This window comes from Pseudophryne corroboree, chromosome 1, assembly GCF_028390025.1.
Source record: "Pseudophryne corroboree isolate aPseCor3 chromosome 1, aPseCor3.hap2, whole genome shotgun sequence".
Classification (NCBI taxonomy): Eukaryota; Metazoa; Chordata; class Amphibia; order Anura; family Myobatrachidae; genus Pseudophryne; species Pseudophryne corroboree.
The window spans coordinates 924,609,535-924,624,214 of record NC_086444.1 but is presented as its reverse complement, the minus strand read 5'-3'; the positions used below and the strand labels follow the sequence as shown (position 1 = coordinate 924,624,214).

At 38.5% G+C, this 14,680-nt stretch overlaps 1 protein-coding gene across 3 annotated transcripts in view; it reads right to left on the bottom strand.

The window, feature by feature from the left end:
* Nucleotides 1–342: 342 nt before the first annotated feature.
* Nucleotides 343–14,680, bottom strand: part of PCDH10 (protocadherin 10) — a 75,516-nt gene continuing 61,178 nt past the window's right edge. For 2 of the 3 annotated variants that reach the window (XM_063920354.1, XM_063920355.1), the window contains one exon: nucleotides 3,239–3,354. In XM_063920354.1, the coding sequence (XP_063776424.1) occupies nucleotides 3,335–3,354 (20 nt within the window). In that variant the 3' untranslated portion in view covers nucleotides 3,239–3,334. Of the gene's footprint in view, nucleotides 3,355–14,680 lie in introns of all 3 variants that reach the window. The other variant, XM_063920356.1, reaches the window with a different exon arrangement.

The following is a 14,680-nucleotide window of genomic DNA, read 5'->3' as shown; positions in this document are numbered from 1 at the left end:
AGATAATAAAAAACAAATGTAAAACACACAAAAGAAAATAACACGACTAGTATGTACATAAAATACATTAACAGACATTTAGAATAAAATCTCCTTTTTCTTATTCATCACTTAGCAAAGGAGCTATGACACAGTGATCCGGACTGAAGTAGAGGACAAAAGGCCACATAGATGTGTCTATTTACACAAAATGAAACCTGTATGATAATAAGAAAATATATTTTAAGAAAATGCACCTGAATTTCACCCAACCTAAATTTATTTTTTACTACTCTATTTTTATTATTTCTATCATGTGCAACTGATCATATGCTGTACAAAAGAAAGCAGTCCAAACTTAAATTGATATAATAAGTGTATTCAATGACCCATGTGTTCATGGTACATGGACAATTTATTTGAATTAATGTAAAAAATGTATTAAAAATGTATGATAATTCTCTAGGACAAAATTAATTATATGCACAGTCCCAATCACACCAATGATTTGGCTGTTTTGGTGAAACCTATTGGTAGCCAGTCATACTTTTTGATTCACATGAAAGAGTGAATTACACCTCTACATTACATGACTATAATGAAATGATGTGATTCAAGTTATATACATCTGACACATTAGTTACTTACGTAGTTAGGGTAGGTTACTGTACAATCAGGTACAATGTCCAATCATATACTCACAACCATAACTAGAACTTCATATAACTTCATGTTAGATATTCATGATACAATTACATTAGAGTGATGTGCAAGCTATACAGTAGATCATAGTAAAGACTTACTAAAAATAAATAAGCAGTAGCTTTACAACTGAAAAGAGGTAAAAAGTAAAATAGGGCTGGCTAACCAGCAGATCAGGTATTGTACATATCCCATAACTTTAGTTGTCTTCAATATGGTTATGATATTATATATTACTATAACATGTTTTAGTAGGATACAGCTCATAACCATGTATTTATAAAATATGTGGTCCTTTTCATTAAAAATGTTTTGCTGCTATAGAAAGCAACTTGTATTAAGGTATTATCCTATGGGCGTGTTGGGTAAAATGAGCATATGATAGGCTGTTGCAGAGATCCACTCAAGCTATAATAAACTAGTATACCTTGGATAATTCAGAGGTAATATAAATGTAAGGTAGTATATATTAAAGTTCATTCCTCCACTGTGTATTATTATAATACAAGCACATGTTTTGTAGAGGTGTGTACATCCCCCTTTACATGTATAATTTATTTAAGATTCAAGGTTTAACTTACTGTATTTATGTTCAGTTAAATATATAAAAAAGAACAAAGTGAAGTGTAAAAAGTGCATTAAACACTTATTAATTATTCATCATTGGCTGCTAATGAAAATAGTACAGTTTGTTGAAGGCTAAGATATAATGACAACAGATGAAGATAAACTATACTATAGTTTGACTATGGCTGGACAAAAAGAAATCTCAGCTCTGCCAGCTAAACTACGGTAAGACTTCAAACTCAACAACAGTTGGAGAGCCACTAGTTGTTAAAGGGATGAGTGCTTGACATGGCATTTGCAGAGTATACCTGGGAAAAGATAGTATCACAAGTGAATGCGAGCATCAAGTAAGTGACTCCCATCCTCATGTTATGTCCTCTGCAGCCAGGTACATCATTCTCCTGCCAATTGTGCCACCCAATTACATTAATTAATGCAGTTTGGCCAGGAGCATCCATCTCATTTAATTCCATACTACACATTTCATTTTTCGATACATAAAATAGCATTAAAAACCAATAGCTGTTAAAGTGTGGACTTTAAAAACACATTGTATTTGATTGACATATAGTCAAAAATAATTGTTGTGACATATATTGAAATTAAAAGTTGTAAAAAAATTTACAACAAACACACCATTATATAAAAAATAAAATAAAAATAATAACATTTAATATTTTGATGATATATAAATTTTTTGACATGGAAGTAAAAGTTAAATTTAAAATGATTGTCCTTATGAGCCACTTGTTTTCTTTAATAAAACATATCACTCTTCATTTATATATATATTGAAATATTACAATTTTACGATGAAAAAATATTATCTGACACCGATAATATTGAAGTGTTTAATAATGTGAAATGGTCCTAATTTTAAATCTTGCTGTGTAAAAAATGAATTGGAAAACACTATGCTTCATGATTCGTCTATTTAAAAAACATTTCTAAGCAAGATTAGAAGAGATAGATATATATATATATATATATAATTCAAGTTTTCACAAAACTATGCTAGAGAAAGATACGTGTAAGTTATATGATTTGGGGCTATTTTTTCAAAATAGTTATCTTCAGATACATATTTTACAATTTTTAAACTGTACAGAATATCCAGTGTTGTTTTGACAACATTTACAGATCATTTTTTTTTTTTTAATATAAAATTTAGTTGTAAAATTAAAATCCACAGGATAAAGTAAGGAAGATCAAAATATGCCATAGTAGGTCATAGTGCTCAATCTTGAAAGCTGCATCTTTGGTATTGAAAGTTCCGTACAAATTTGATGTAGCTTACAGCGTATTTTAACATGGTGAACAGGAATTGGTCCAAATCTATAATTACGAAACACTATTTAATAATTATATTAACAATAAATAATTTAGGACATGAAATATTTTCAATTTTTTATCATGTGGGCTGTATGAATCCATTTATAAATCAACTAAATTGTACCACTTTTTCAGAAAATTATATAATATATATACTTTATATTTATTTAGAAGCTTTGAAATAGTACAGTAAACACTTTGCAACACGGTGTATAAACTACAGAATGTCTTTGATAGTTTATGGGTCTGCGGATAAACATTAATTTTCTTTTTTTATGACCCACAAGTGAAAATTACATGATCACAAACTCTCTTGTAAAGTTTGGATAATTTGGGAAACACTTGATCACACAAAAAATAATATAAAACAGTCAAGTTTAAAACAGTGATATTGCATTTAGAATGCATGTTCTATCTGTACGATTGGCTTCTTGTGGTGAATATAAACATCTAAAGGGCTCAGTGACGTTTTGGAGAAAGAAAGATATATAGTGCTGTAAACAGGCACACACTGATAAGTGAGGCAAGGGTAGTCGCCTCTGCAGTTTCTACAGTTCTTCTTCACATTTCAACTCATTTCTCAGGCCTGCTGAGAGCAGAAAGGTCCTTATATTGGCCAACGTCTTCAGCAGCAGACTAATAATCCTTCTGTTATACCAAACTAGATGGCCAGGATAATGAAGTTGAACAGTTGATGCTTTTGTTGGTCAACTTGTGCAAATCATGCTGCTTCAGGTAAGTCCTGTAGATCTGACTAGCATATCCTTTTCCGTGCTGTGGACCAAAAAAAAAAAAAAAATTAGGATAAAGGTGTATTAACATTATTCTTTAAACACAACAATAAAATATGGTATTTAAAGCCTATTATGATATTAATAACTTCTCAGTACCAGACAACAGTTCCCCTTATTACATACAAGCCAATATCCAATAAATAGTAACTGTAGCAGATTCATCTGGGAACAACATTTACAAACAAAAGTGCATAGTATAGTAACTAGATGTACCATCACTAATAAAGTAAAAAAATGTGTGTCCCTGGAAAAAAGAAATCAGCTTATACAGTATGATACGAGACAAAAACTGCACTAATAAGGTCTTCGGCTCTTCCAATAGTGGCATATCCCAGTTGATATATAAAAAAAGACAAAATAATAATAATAATAATAATAATAATACTACCATAAACAGAACATCGCAGTGAAGTTCTTTTTAAAACCTTATTATTAAACAATGAAAGCTAAAAGTCAGAAATAACGTCATATGAAGATATGAATCTGTACAATGACAATGATGCATAGGACTGGAGCAGAATGACAATGGAGCTGAAGAAGAAAATCACAGTATATCAACACCAAAAATGAGGACACAGGCAAAACATCTCTTTTTTCAGAACATTGTTCAATGTGAACAGCCATTTCTGTTTAGGTCATGAGGGCATTGCATGTTTAAAATATCTGCCAAATTTAGTGGACAAATTGCTCTAAGGGGGGAATTTATGGGATTGCAGCATTTTCTCATCAAGATTTAATAAGCAATACCACTGCAAAAATGCAGAGAACCCACACTTTACTATATAAAAAGCAGACCTAGTTTCCTATATCAAAAGTATAGAACCCAAAATTTACACCACACTCTTTGAATAAATTACCTGCCTATGACAAGTGTGTTGGTGGAAAGCGCTGCACAGATCCCAAGGTTCCCACCCAAATTGTTAACTAGTCATAGGCCAAGGCTGGTAGGGTGTAAACGCCAGTGATACTGTGGTTTTGACAAAGAACCTCAATCCACAGTAAGTCCCATGGGTTTTTAAACCCCCCCCCCCCCTAAGATTTACCACTTAGTACATTTTTTGTTTGAAACGACATAAAGGCATTGGACCGGCACTGAGATGCCCACTTTCAATGCACCTGGAGAGTACATCGCCACCAATGGTTCTGAACATTCCACCATTGGCGCACCATCTACTCCTTTTCAACAATATGGAATGTTGTGTATACGAGCAGCACACATAATAAATCAATTTATTAATGTTGAGCTGAATAAGAATGGCAGACTTTCATCATTAAAAATCAATATGACAATGTAGGTTATACATTTATTCCTAATGTATTTATTATATATTACTCATCCACATACAGTACATAATGATGAGATGCATTTAAACACGCACAAAAAACTACACAAAACATACATAATTCCACTGCTACACACACACACACACACACACACACACACACACACACACAGTCGCTGCATTATTTATTGCTGATGACAGATAGTATCTCAAAAACTGACCTCCTTTGATTTTCATGCACAACAGTCTTTAGAGTTCACAGAAACCATTGCTAAAAAAAAAGTAAGCTGCAGTTTTTCAGGTGAAAGCAGAAAAACTGCTTGTCAGTGAGAGACATGGCCAGACTGGTTGTCTGGCTCTACTGGTAAATGCCAGATGGACCGATGGCCTGATTGACCTGAATGAGCAGCTAGGCCTTTGCACATTCTACTTGTCCAGCATGCCAAGATGGGGCAAGCCCCCAGAGCTGACCCTAACCAATGAGATGCCCTAGGCAAGATTTTGACTGGTGCCCCCTAGCACCACCACTAGTTCTGCCTCTGGCCCAACACTCCCTCCCAGCAGCACAGATCACAGCAGCAGCCAGCAACACTCATCACCCCTAACCCACAGTTCTCATCCAGCACCCCTCACCCAGAGATCTACTCCAAACACTAAAAATCTTTCATGATATACCAGGATGGTACAGTAGCACGCTGTAGGTGCCTGCCCAAAAAAGGGGATGTGATATTACAAAAAGGGGATGTGGCCTCACTGAAAGGGGTATAGGGATTGTCTCACCCAAAGTCACACATTGGCCCCCACAGTAATAAATACATTGCAACCACAGAGAAAAAAAACACATTGTTGTCACAGTGGAAAAATGTCAAACACATTGCCACCACACAGGAAAATAAACACATTGCCCCCACACTGGAAAAATGTCAAACACATTGCTGCCACACATGAGAAAAAATAAATACGTTATATATATAAAATTCACCATATAAATGATGGCACTCTGAGATCTTGACAAAGGGGGTTGTACCCCGAAACGTTGGTTGTTTAATACACCTGTATGCTTCAACTATTCAAGTCTCAGAGTGCCATAGTTTTTATGGTGAATTGTGTTTATCTAAGTGGATGGAGCACCGGATCAATTGGTTTATATGACAGAGTGCTGGCTGAACGGCTTGATGTATATATTTTTTTTTTCAGGGGTAATTCTATAAAGATGCATAAAGACACCTGCCTTTATGCATTTGTATTATTTATTGCATCAGGTTTTTTTATTATTAGCATTTGCTAATAAGCTGTTAGTCCGACTCACAGATGACCAGGTATGGCAGCAGTGCTCAGTCTTCCAGTACATCTTTGTACTCAACATCCTCTATGTATTCTAGTTGCATACTCCCTTCACTTCCTTCTTATTAGAGATAAACAGGGAAAGTAACAATTTAAAAGCAGACAGTGTTCAGGTAGTGCTATGCTACTGTCCCTATTTCTTCTTTTATATTACTTAGTAGAAGAGCTGCCAAGATAAAATGAGTTCCTGCAGCTCTGCTGTCCCATCATATCATTGACTGCAAAAAGTTAGGAGATATGGGAGAATCTGAAGAGTGATTGTGGGGTATTGACAAATAACTGGAATAGGGGGTTTAATGAGGGAGTTAATAATTAGTAGTATTGATGCCAAAATGTTTTGCTTTTTTTTTTGTTGTTTTTTTATTTATTTAGAAACAACCCTGACTGTACCCTATAATCAAATCATATTGTGGTAGATAAAATCTCTCACCACTACAATCCATTTTGAATGCAGCTGCAAGGCTGATTTTCCTCGCTAGACGTTCAACATCTGCGGATCCACTCTGTCCCTCCATTGGTTACCAGTATTCTACCGTATTCAATATAAAATAATTTTACTTGCATACAAGGGTATTAGCAAAACTGCACCAACATACCTCTTTTCGCTCATCTCAAAATAACTCCATACCTGACCTCTCAACTCTGCACAAGATCTGCATCTCTCATCACATTACTTTCTCCCATTCACAAATACAGGACATTATCCAGGCTGCACCCACTCTGTAGAATGCCCTCCCATGCACAATAATACTCAATTCTAGTCTCCAAACCTTCAAGCGTTCTCTGAAAACACACCTCTTCAGACAAGCTTATCAAATTCTGGACCCACCCACGGGGACGGACTGGGGCCAGAATTTCTGACAGAGCCTTAAGGCCAGTCTCTGGTTACCAATTACTCACTTGTTAGGGCACTGAAATCCGCCAGTGTGAGGGTAGACAGTTCTAATATATGATATAAGCTTTCAAGCAATGAAAAAATAATCAGGCTTTAGGTAAGAAATTACCGGTTCTTTGTGGCAGTAGCTGGTTATTCCACTTAGTGAAGGTCCAAATGCACACACACTCAGGTCCTCACGCAAAAGATAATGGATGCCCCCTTGTTCTTTATCCACTTGAACTATAGCTGGAGTTTTTCAAAAAGCTTTCAATGTCCACAAGGTCTCCCAAAAGGATAATATGGCAATGCCCAGGTACAGAGACTGGCTTGCTAATGCATTTCACTGTCACTTGGCAGATTTAACAAAGGTGCTTTTACGTGAGTACCTGAGTGTGTGTGCATTTGGACCTTCACAAGTGGAATACCAAGCTAATGTACTATTGTGAACATCATTACTGCAGTGGAAATTGAATCTCTGGAGTAAGAAATAATACTTCAACATATTGCAGTCTAATAGAAGAATCTGGATGCAAGGAAAATGCTTAATAGCCTATTGTCTAATGTAAAATTAGGAGGAGGAGGAATAGTGATCAGAAGCTATTTCTTATGATTTGGCTTTGGCTCCTTAGTTCTAATGAAGGAAACGCTTTATGCTACTGCACACAATTACCTATTTTCTCTCTGTCTCCTGCTCTGAACAAGCCACTTCCCTAAACAATGCCTATCTTACATCTGCTCTTCTCCAGTGATCACTATCCACTCTCCAGATCTGCTCCTCAACCCTGGAATTCAAAATGCAGTGGAGGAAATCACTCTCTAAGATATACTTCCTCCATTTCAAATTTATGCTCTCATCCGACAGTGCTGCCCTTTCATTCTCTAAACAATTATATTTCAAAAACTTTGGGGTCTATTTACTAAGCTTTGGATGGAGATAATGTAGATGGAGATAAAGTACTGGCCAATCAGCATCTACCTGCCATGTCACAGGCTGGGTTTGCAAAAATGATAGGAGCTGGTTGGCTGGTATTTCTGACCACTTTATCTCCATCCAAGGCTTAGTGAATAGACCCCTTATCTCCTCCCATTCCTCAAACCCCTGATGTCTCTTTGCCACCTTCAATTCCCTTCTCTGCCCACCACTCCTCGCGTTCCCTCCTCACTCTCTGCCTTTACTTTACCATCTACTTCACATCTAAAATTGACTCCATACGTCAGGACATCACATCCCACAAGACCCTCAGCACTGCCCATCCACACCTGTACGCCTACTGCTCCCCATCCATCACACCAACTCTGACTTCCATTTCCCCTGTATCTGATGATGAAGTCATGACCCTATCTGGTCTTCCCACTTCCACCACCCCTCTTGCCTTGTCCACTCACTCCTTTTTAGCTTCCTCTCCCCATCTGCCTTTTCCCATCTTGCCCATCACCTCAATCTCTTCCTCTCATCAGGAATTGTCCCATCTCCATTCAAACATATCTTTGTCTACCCCATTCTTTAAAAAAACCTACTGTTGATCACACTCTTCTACTACTGTCCCATCTCTCTCCTCCAGTTTACCTCCAAACTCCTTGATCACATTGCCTTACTACCTTTTTTCATCCCACTCCTTGTTTACCCTTTTGGCTAAGATCAAGTGTAGTACCTGCTTAAGGAAAACACTTGGTGGAGTACCTGTTCTTACACTGGGAGCGTGAGAGGTCCCTAGTGTGGAATGGAGAAACACCTTGTGGAGTACCATGTTGGGGTGTGGCATTGCCTCTATTCAAGAGTGGAGAAAAACTGGGCTTAGTATGGCTGACATAGGACCCCTTCCATGGAGCAGAGAATGACCTGATCTAGTATCTACTCTCGTACTGGGGGTTGACCCTGGAACAGAGTGGGTCTGAAGCTTGGTCTGGCTGGAGATCGGGAGCAGCCTGAAGCCCATGGTAATATGTGCCCCTGGTGCTGGAAGAGCCTAGGGTGCCCAAATATGCACTGGTGATAACTGTCCACCTTTGCACTAGTACGGCACTTTGCACTTTTACTTCCCCAAATTCTGCTGCACTTTTTTCCTTTGCCCTAGCCTTTTGGCTAGGGCAGGGATAATTTTTTATACCCCCCTGGCCTTCTGGCTTGGGCTTATTTATTTATTCACGTGTGTTGCACTTTTTTGCACTACGCTGCACTTATTTTGTGTTCTTTGTGTGTCACGTTTTTTGTCGGGGTTTAGGTGAGACCCTTATGGGCCACCCTCTCCCCTAGTTGTCGAGGCCCTCTACTTTTGGGGAGGGCTGGAGACTGTTTTGTTCCCCAAAGGGAAGCTTTGGCCAACCCTGGGGATAATCGAGAGTCCCTCTGCACTTTGGCAGAGGGACCCACAGACCCTTTTTCCTCAGTAGGCCTTTTGGCTCTGAGGGTTTGGGGAGTAACGGGGCCCTTCTCCTTTTGGAGAGGGTCCAAGGTCCAATGCCCCAGCACACTTTTCAGAGACACTGGGTGATGAAGCCACGTAACTCGGGCTTAAAAAAAAAACAACCTGTCAAACTGTAAAACAGGTGTACTAAGGCGAGCTCATGGAGAACACAAACATCCTGGCTATTTAGTCCCAGTAATTTCTGTGTGCCAGTGAAAAGGTAAATATAGTTAATGGGTGCACGGTGAGCAGGGACAGTGGCAGGTGTCCTGCAGCCAAAGCAGGACAAAAACCTACCAAGAAGCAGATGGTCACATGGACCACATGCATAGTGCTTCATATGCACTGCACACCATGCACCCATTATAGATACATACTTGTTTTGTACCTTTTCTGTGTGTGTTTCTTTTTTTTTTACCAAATTGTGCCTGAAGTTACTTTGCAAATTGTGGAGTGAGATAATTTAGCACAGGTTGAAAGGGTGGATGATTACCTCTGCAAGTGAGATGAAAGCCTAAAAGGTCATCTTGATTTGCAGAATAAGATAATTCATACACAAAGGATCTTTATGTAATGTGAAGCAGGATGTCATGTCCTTAAACTTATGCTACCCTGGAGGATGTAACAAATTGTAACTTAATAATAGTCTCATTAAGATACATTTTGAAATTCAAACATAAATGTGAAGGCACTGGCACACAAAGGATACTTGTGTGCATGTTATGTTGTACACACCTCAAGATACATCCAACTCTCAAACAGTAGTGTTTCAATATCAGACATACAAACAAGTATATTGGAGACTAAAACATCATAGAGATCCCGCTTGACATTGATAAAAATGGTGCCACCTTATTCATACGCAACCCTATTCATACATAATTTGATGTACATGTTAGTTATACAAGCAAAAGAAGCATTTCCATATAAAATCATATGTCCTGCCATTGTTAATACAAATGACAAATAAGTAATTCAAATAGATGACTGTAGCTTCTCTACATCTACACATGCTTCTAATAAACTATGTGCTATCAACTGTTGGGGGTCAATACACCAATCATAAGCAGCAATATATTAGTGTAGATGTTCTCATCATTGCACAACTTTATACCATGTTGACAGTATCTGTAAAAGATACTCTGTGTAATAGGTGTAACAAAGTTTGCAGCCAAGTCATCAGAAGGGGGTATGCTACTCTTTAGTGAACACACTTTTACTGACTTCAAGTTATGATTGCTAGCCCCCATTCCAATTTCCCAGCTGTAAAGGAACACAAGTCTAAGAGCCACACAAATGTAGACACAAATTCAGTTTGGTATGCATGCACAGTACACAGGGCTGCCATCAAGGCGGATAAATGGGACTTCTGTCCCAGGCCTGGACCAAGAGGGTGCCCTGGTGGAAGAAGCATTGATCTAGACCACCGGCAGACAACTATGGTTGGGAAGACAGATGTTGAGCCAGCGGCGGTGGTATTTTTAATTCAGTGACGGATCTAGCCAATCAGAGTTCGTGGACCGGCAGCCAATCAGGAGCGGCCAAGTGGAACTCCGAATGGCTAGTGGCCAACACTGAATTCAAAATACTGCCACTGTTGGACCCGATCAACACTGCTGCCACCTCGGCCCATCACAATGCATGGACAGCTGCTCTACAGTGCCCAGAATTGTAAACTGTAGGGGCTAGAGATGCAAATGGGTGGTGTAGGAGGTGTGTGTGTGTGTGTGTGTGTGTGTGTGTGTGTGTGTGTGTCTATGGGGCATTGCAGGTGGGTGGGTGATTATGTCTATGGGGTAGTGTGTGGATGGTGGTGGTGGTGAGTCCAGCCTATTTTGTCAGTCCCATGCCCCACAATGTCTGGACGGCAACCCTGACAGTACAGAAAATCAAATCTGTATGTCACAAAAATGTACACTTTAACTGATGCCCACAATGCAAAAACAATCCATTTATACACATTAACCAATTTAAAACAAAACTCAACAAAATGCAGCCTTGATGTCCACTCACTTTCAGAAGTTATGTGTAATGAAAATGAGGTTCAAATGACCAGTATATTTTTTTTAGAAATAACTGTGAGGGTGGGTCAGATGCTTCAGTAGTGATAGTTTTGCCATTTTAATGACTGCACACATCATGCAAAACTTTTCACCAGCATATAATTTAACACTCATTTATATAATGCAATACATTAATTATTGCTCACTATAGGCTAGATGTAATAGGGTGCAATTTTTTTAGGTGTCTAAAAAATCGCCCCAAATCACACATTTTTTATTTGCGATTTTTTTTTACTAAAAATCGCAAATGTAATAGGGTGCGAATTTTAAGGTTAAAACGGAATTATTTGCGGTTTTTAGTAAAGTAAACATGTGATTTTTAGTAATAAAAACATGCGGGTTTTAGGTCATGTTTTTATTACTTAGTCAGAAGCATGCACAGATCAGTGAGATCTGTGCATGCTTCTGTCTGTAAAAGTAAAGAAATTGTTAAAAATAAAATAAAAAATTATGTGCAGGTCCCCCCCAAAAGCATAACCAGCAACAGGCTTTTTAAGCTGGTCCCGGTTGCAAAAATACAGGGAAAAAATTGACTGGGGGTTCCCCGTATTTAAACAGCCAGCACCAGACTCTTGGACTGGTCCAGGTTCCAAAAATGTGATGGGAAAAAAAGTAGGGGTACCCTGTATTTTTGAAACCAGCAATGGGCTCCACTAGCCAGGGAGGTGATGCCGGGGGACACTTTTATATAGGTCCCTGCTGCCAAAGCAACAGTCCCTCCAACTACTCACCCCTGGCCAGGGTTCCCTAGGGCAGTGGTGACCCCTTAAATCAAGGGCTCCCCCCTCCAGGCACCCAAGGGCCAGGGGTGAAGCCCGAGGCTGTCCCCTCCCCATCCCTGAGCAGTGGATAGGGGCTGATAGACAAAATCCCTAAAGGCCCGTACACACTAGGCGATTTAGTCAGTGATATCATGCATTATTACCCTCTTGAGCGTTATCACTTACTATATCGCGCAGTGTGTATGCTGTAGATGATGGCCGATGCGCAGTCACGGGGGTAATTAATGATCCACTCCATCAGCTGTGCATGCAGCTCACTCTAATGATATTGTCAGATGCTGCATGTTCGGGTCGGCTGCGGCATGATGTCACTGTGCGATATCGCCAGCGATATCTCACAGTGTGTATGCCCAAATTGGGTGGCCCAGCCAGGGAGGGGACACACTAGGTAATATTGCCTTAAGTTTGTTTAACCTACGATACAGCCCATATATGTAGCTGGCATTGTTTTATATTGCTAAATGAATGTCCAGTAAATTATATAAATGTCCAGCATATCCAAATAAATTATTTCTACAATATTTTTTTAGTAGTATGCATTGCAATGTATTAAAGAAAACAATGTTTAGAATATCAAATCACCTTCAAACATCTAGATTCTTACAAAGGATATAACACTGCTTCAAAAGATTACAGAGAATAGAGCAGTTAACTCAATGGAAGATATAAACATGAAAGATACATTTAAGCAGAAGCCCAAACAAACAAAAAAATGAGTAAATACCTAAAATGTTAATGGTGCCACTTCCACTGCATGTTTTAAGTAGGTTATATAAGAAATACACTTATTGTAGGTGAATAGCAGGGGCTGTAGTGGGCATACCTAACCCAATAGGAGGCTCCTCTGCAATAACACTAAGTTTATATGACGTAGTTATAAGTAATAGGCTTTTATGGATTGGGTCTTAAATTGACATCATATCAGAAAATTACAGCTAATCTGTGTGCATTCACTCTGATGGTGACAATGTAAAGATCTAATTGCTGTACTAAGTGCTAACTAGTAAGGGATATAAGCTAAATACCTTCATATGACATAGAGACAACCAGGGGCGTAGCAAGAAATTTGTGGGCCCCATAGCAACATTTTGAAGGGGCCCATATGCCAATGCTTCTAGAGAGACACCTCTCAGCAGCAATTGTTCATTGTAAGCCCCATAATAGTGCTCTAGTTTACTTACTGACCTATAGTAGTGCCTTAATTAATGTTATCCCCCATAGAACTGCCCTTGTTTATTTTATAGACCATAGTATGTCGCATTGTAAGCCTGCCAGTACACATTATGCAATACAGTACCCGTATTTCACATTACTATATACAGTGTCCTCAGTTTATATTATGCCACATTAAAGCGCTCCCAGTTCGTATTATGCAACACTATGGTGCCACCACTTCATATTGTGCCACATTACAGCTTCCCCAGTTCATATTACTACATGTAACATTATGATGCTCTCCAGTTAATTTTATACCACAGTAGAATGAGCAGGTCCAGGGGTGTAACCACATATATTGTAGGAGGAAAGGCAAAAGTTTGTAAGGGCCCCTATGTACCACCCAATGGTACAAAATGTATACAACACATGTGACTTTGACAGGGAAGGTGGGCCCCTCTCAGCTCTGGGCCCCATAGCAGCTGCACTCCCTGCACCTATGGTAGCTACGCCCTTGGAGACAACCACTTGTCTGTCATATTATACAGTCAACAACTAGCATAAGAAAGCTGAAATTGTTCAACATATTATATGGCCCTACAACATCCAGAATCTAATGTATCACTACGGATGGTGTAATGGTTAGCATTACTGCCTCACAGTACTGAGGTTATGGGTTTGATTCCCACCATGGCCCTAACTGTGTGGGTTTGTATGTTCTTGCCATACTTGTATGGGTTTCCTCCAGGTACTCCAGTTTTCTCCCACAATCTAAAAATATACTGGTAGGTTAATTGGCTTCCAACAAAAATGAACCCTAGCGTCAATGTGTCTGCACGTACATGTGCTAGGAAATATAGAGTGTAAGGTCCACTGGTGCAGGGACTAATGTGAATGGCCAAATATTCTCTGTAATGTGCTGCAGAATATGTGTGTGCAATTTAAATAACTGGTAATAAAAATAAATATTTTCCCATTATACAATACAGCCCCCTACTACTGAATACATTATACAGACCTACTTTGATAACATATTCTGAAATTGTATTTGTCAGCTTATAATAATGTATTTTTATTTTACACTAGCAGGAATACATGTTACAGGGGAGGTAGCTATTTTGGTTACAATGGTTACATTATGTTCATACAAAATAGGAACTTTTCTAACAAGGTTATTTTTTTACTATGTTTTACTAGTTTTATTACTAAAACTATGTGTGCACTTTGTCTAAGTAAATTAGAATGGGGTTTATAGGAGTAAATGTAATTTAGTAAACTTCAGTCATGGGGGTATCCAGTTATCTGTGATAACACAGTTTCATGATAAATTATCGCAAATGCGATAATTTGGTATCCTATTAGTGATAATAAGTTATAGGTCTCCAGTCTCCAGTCTC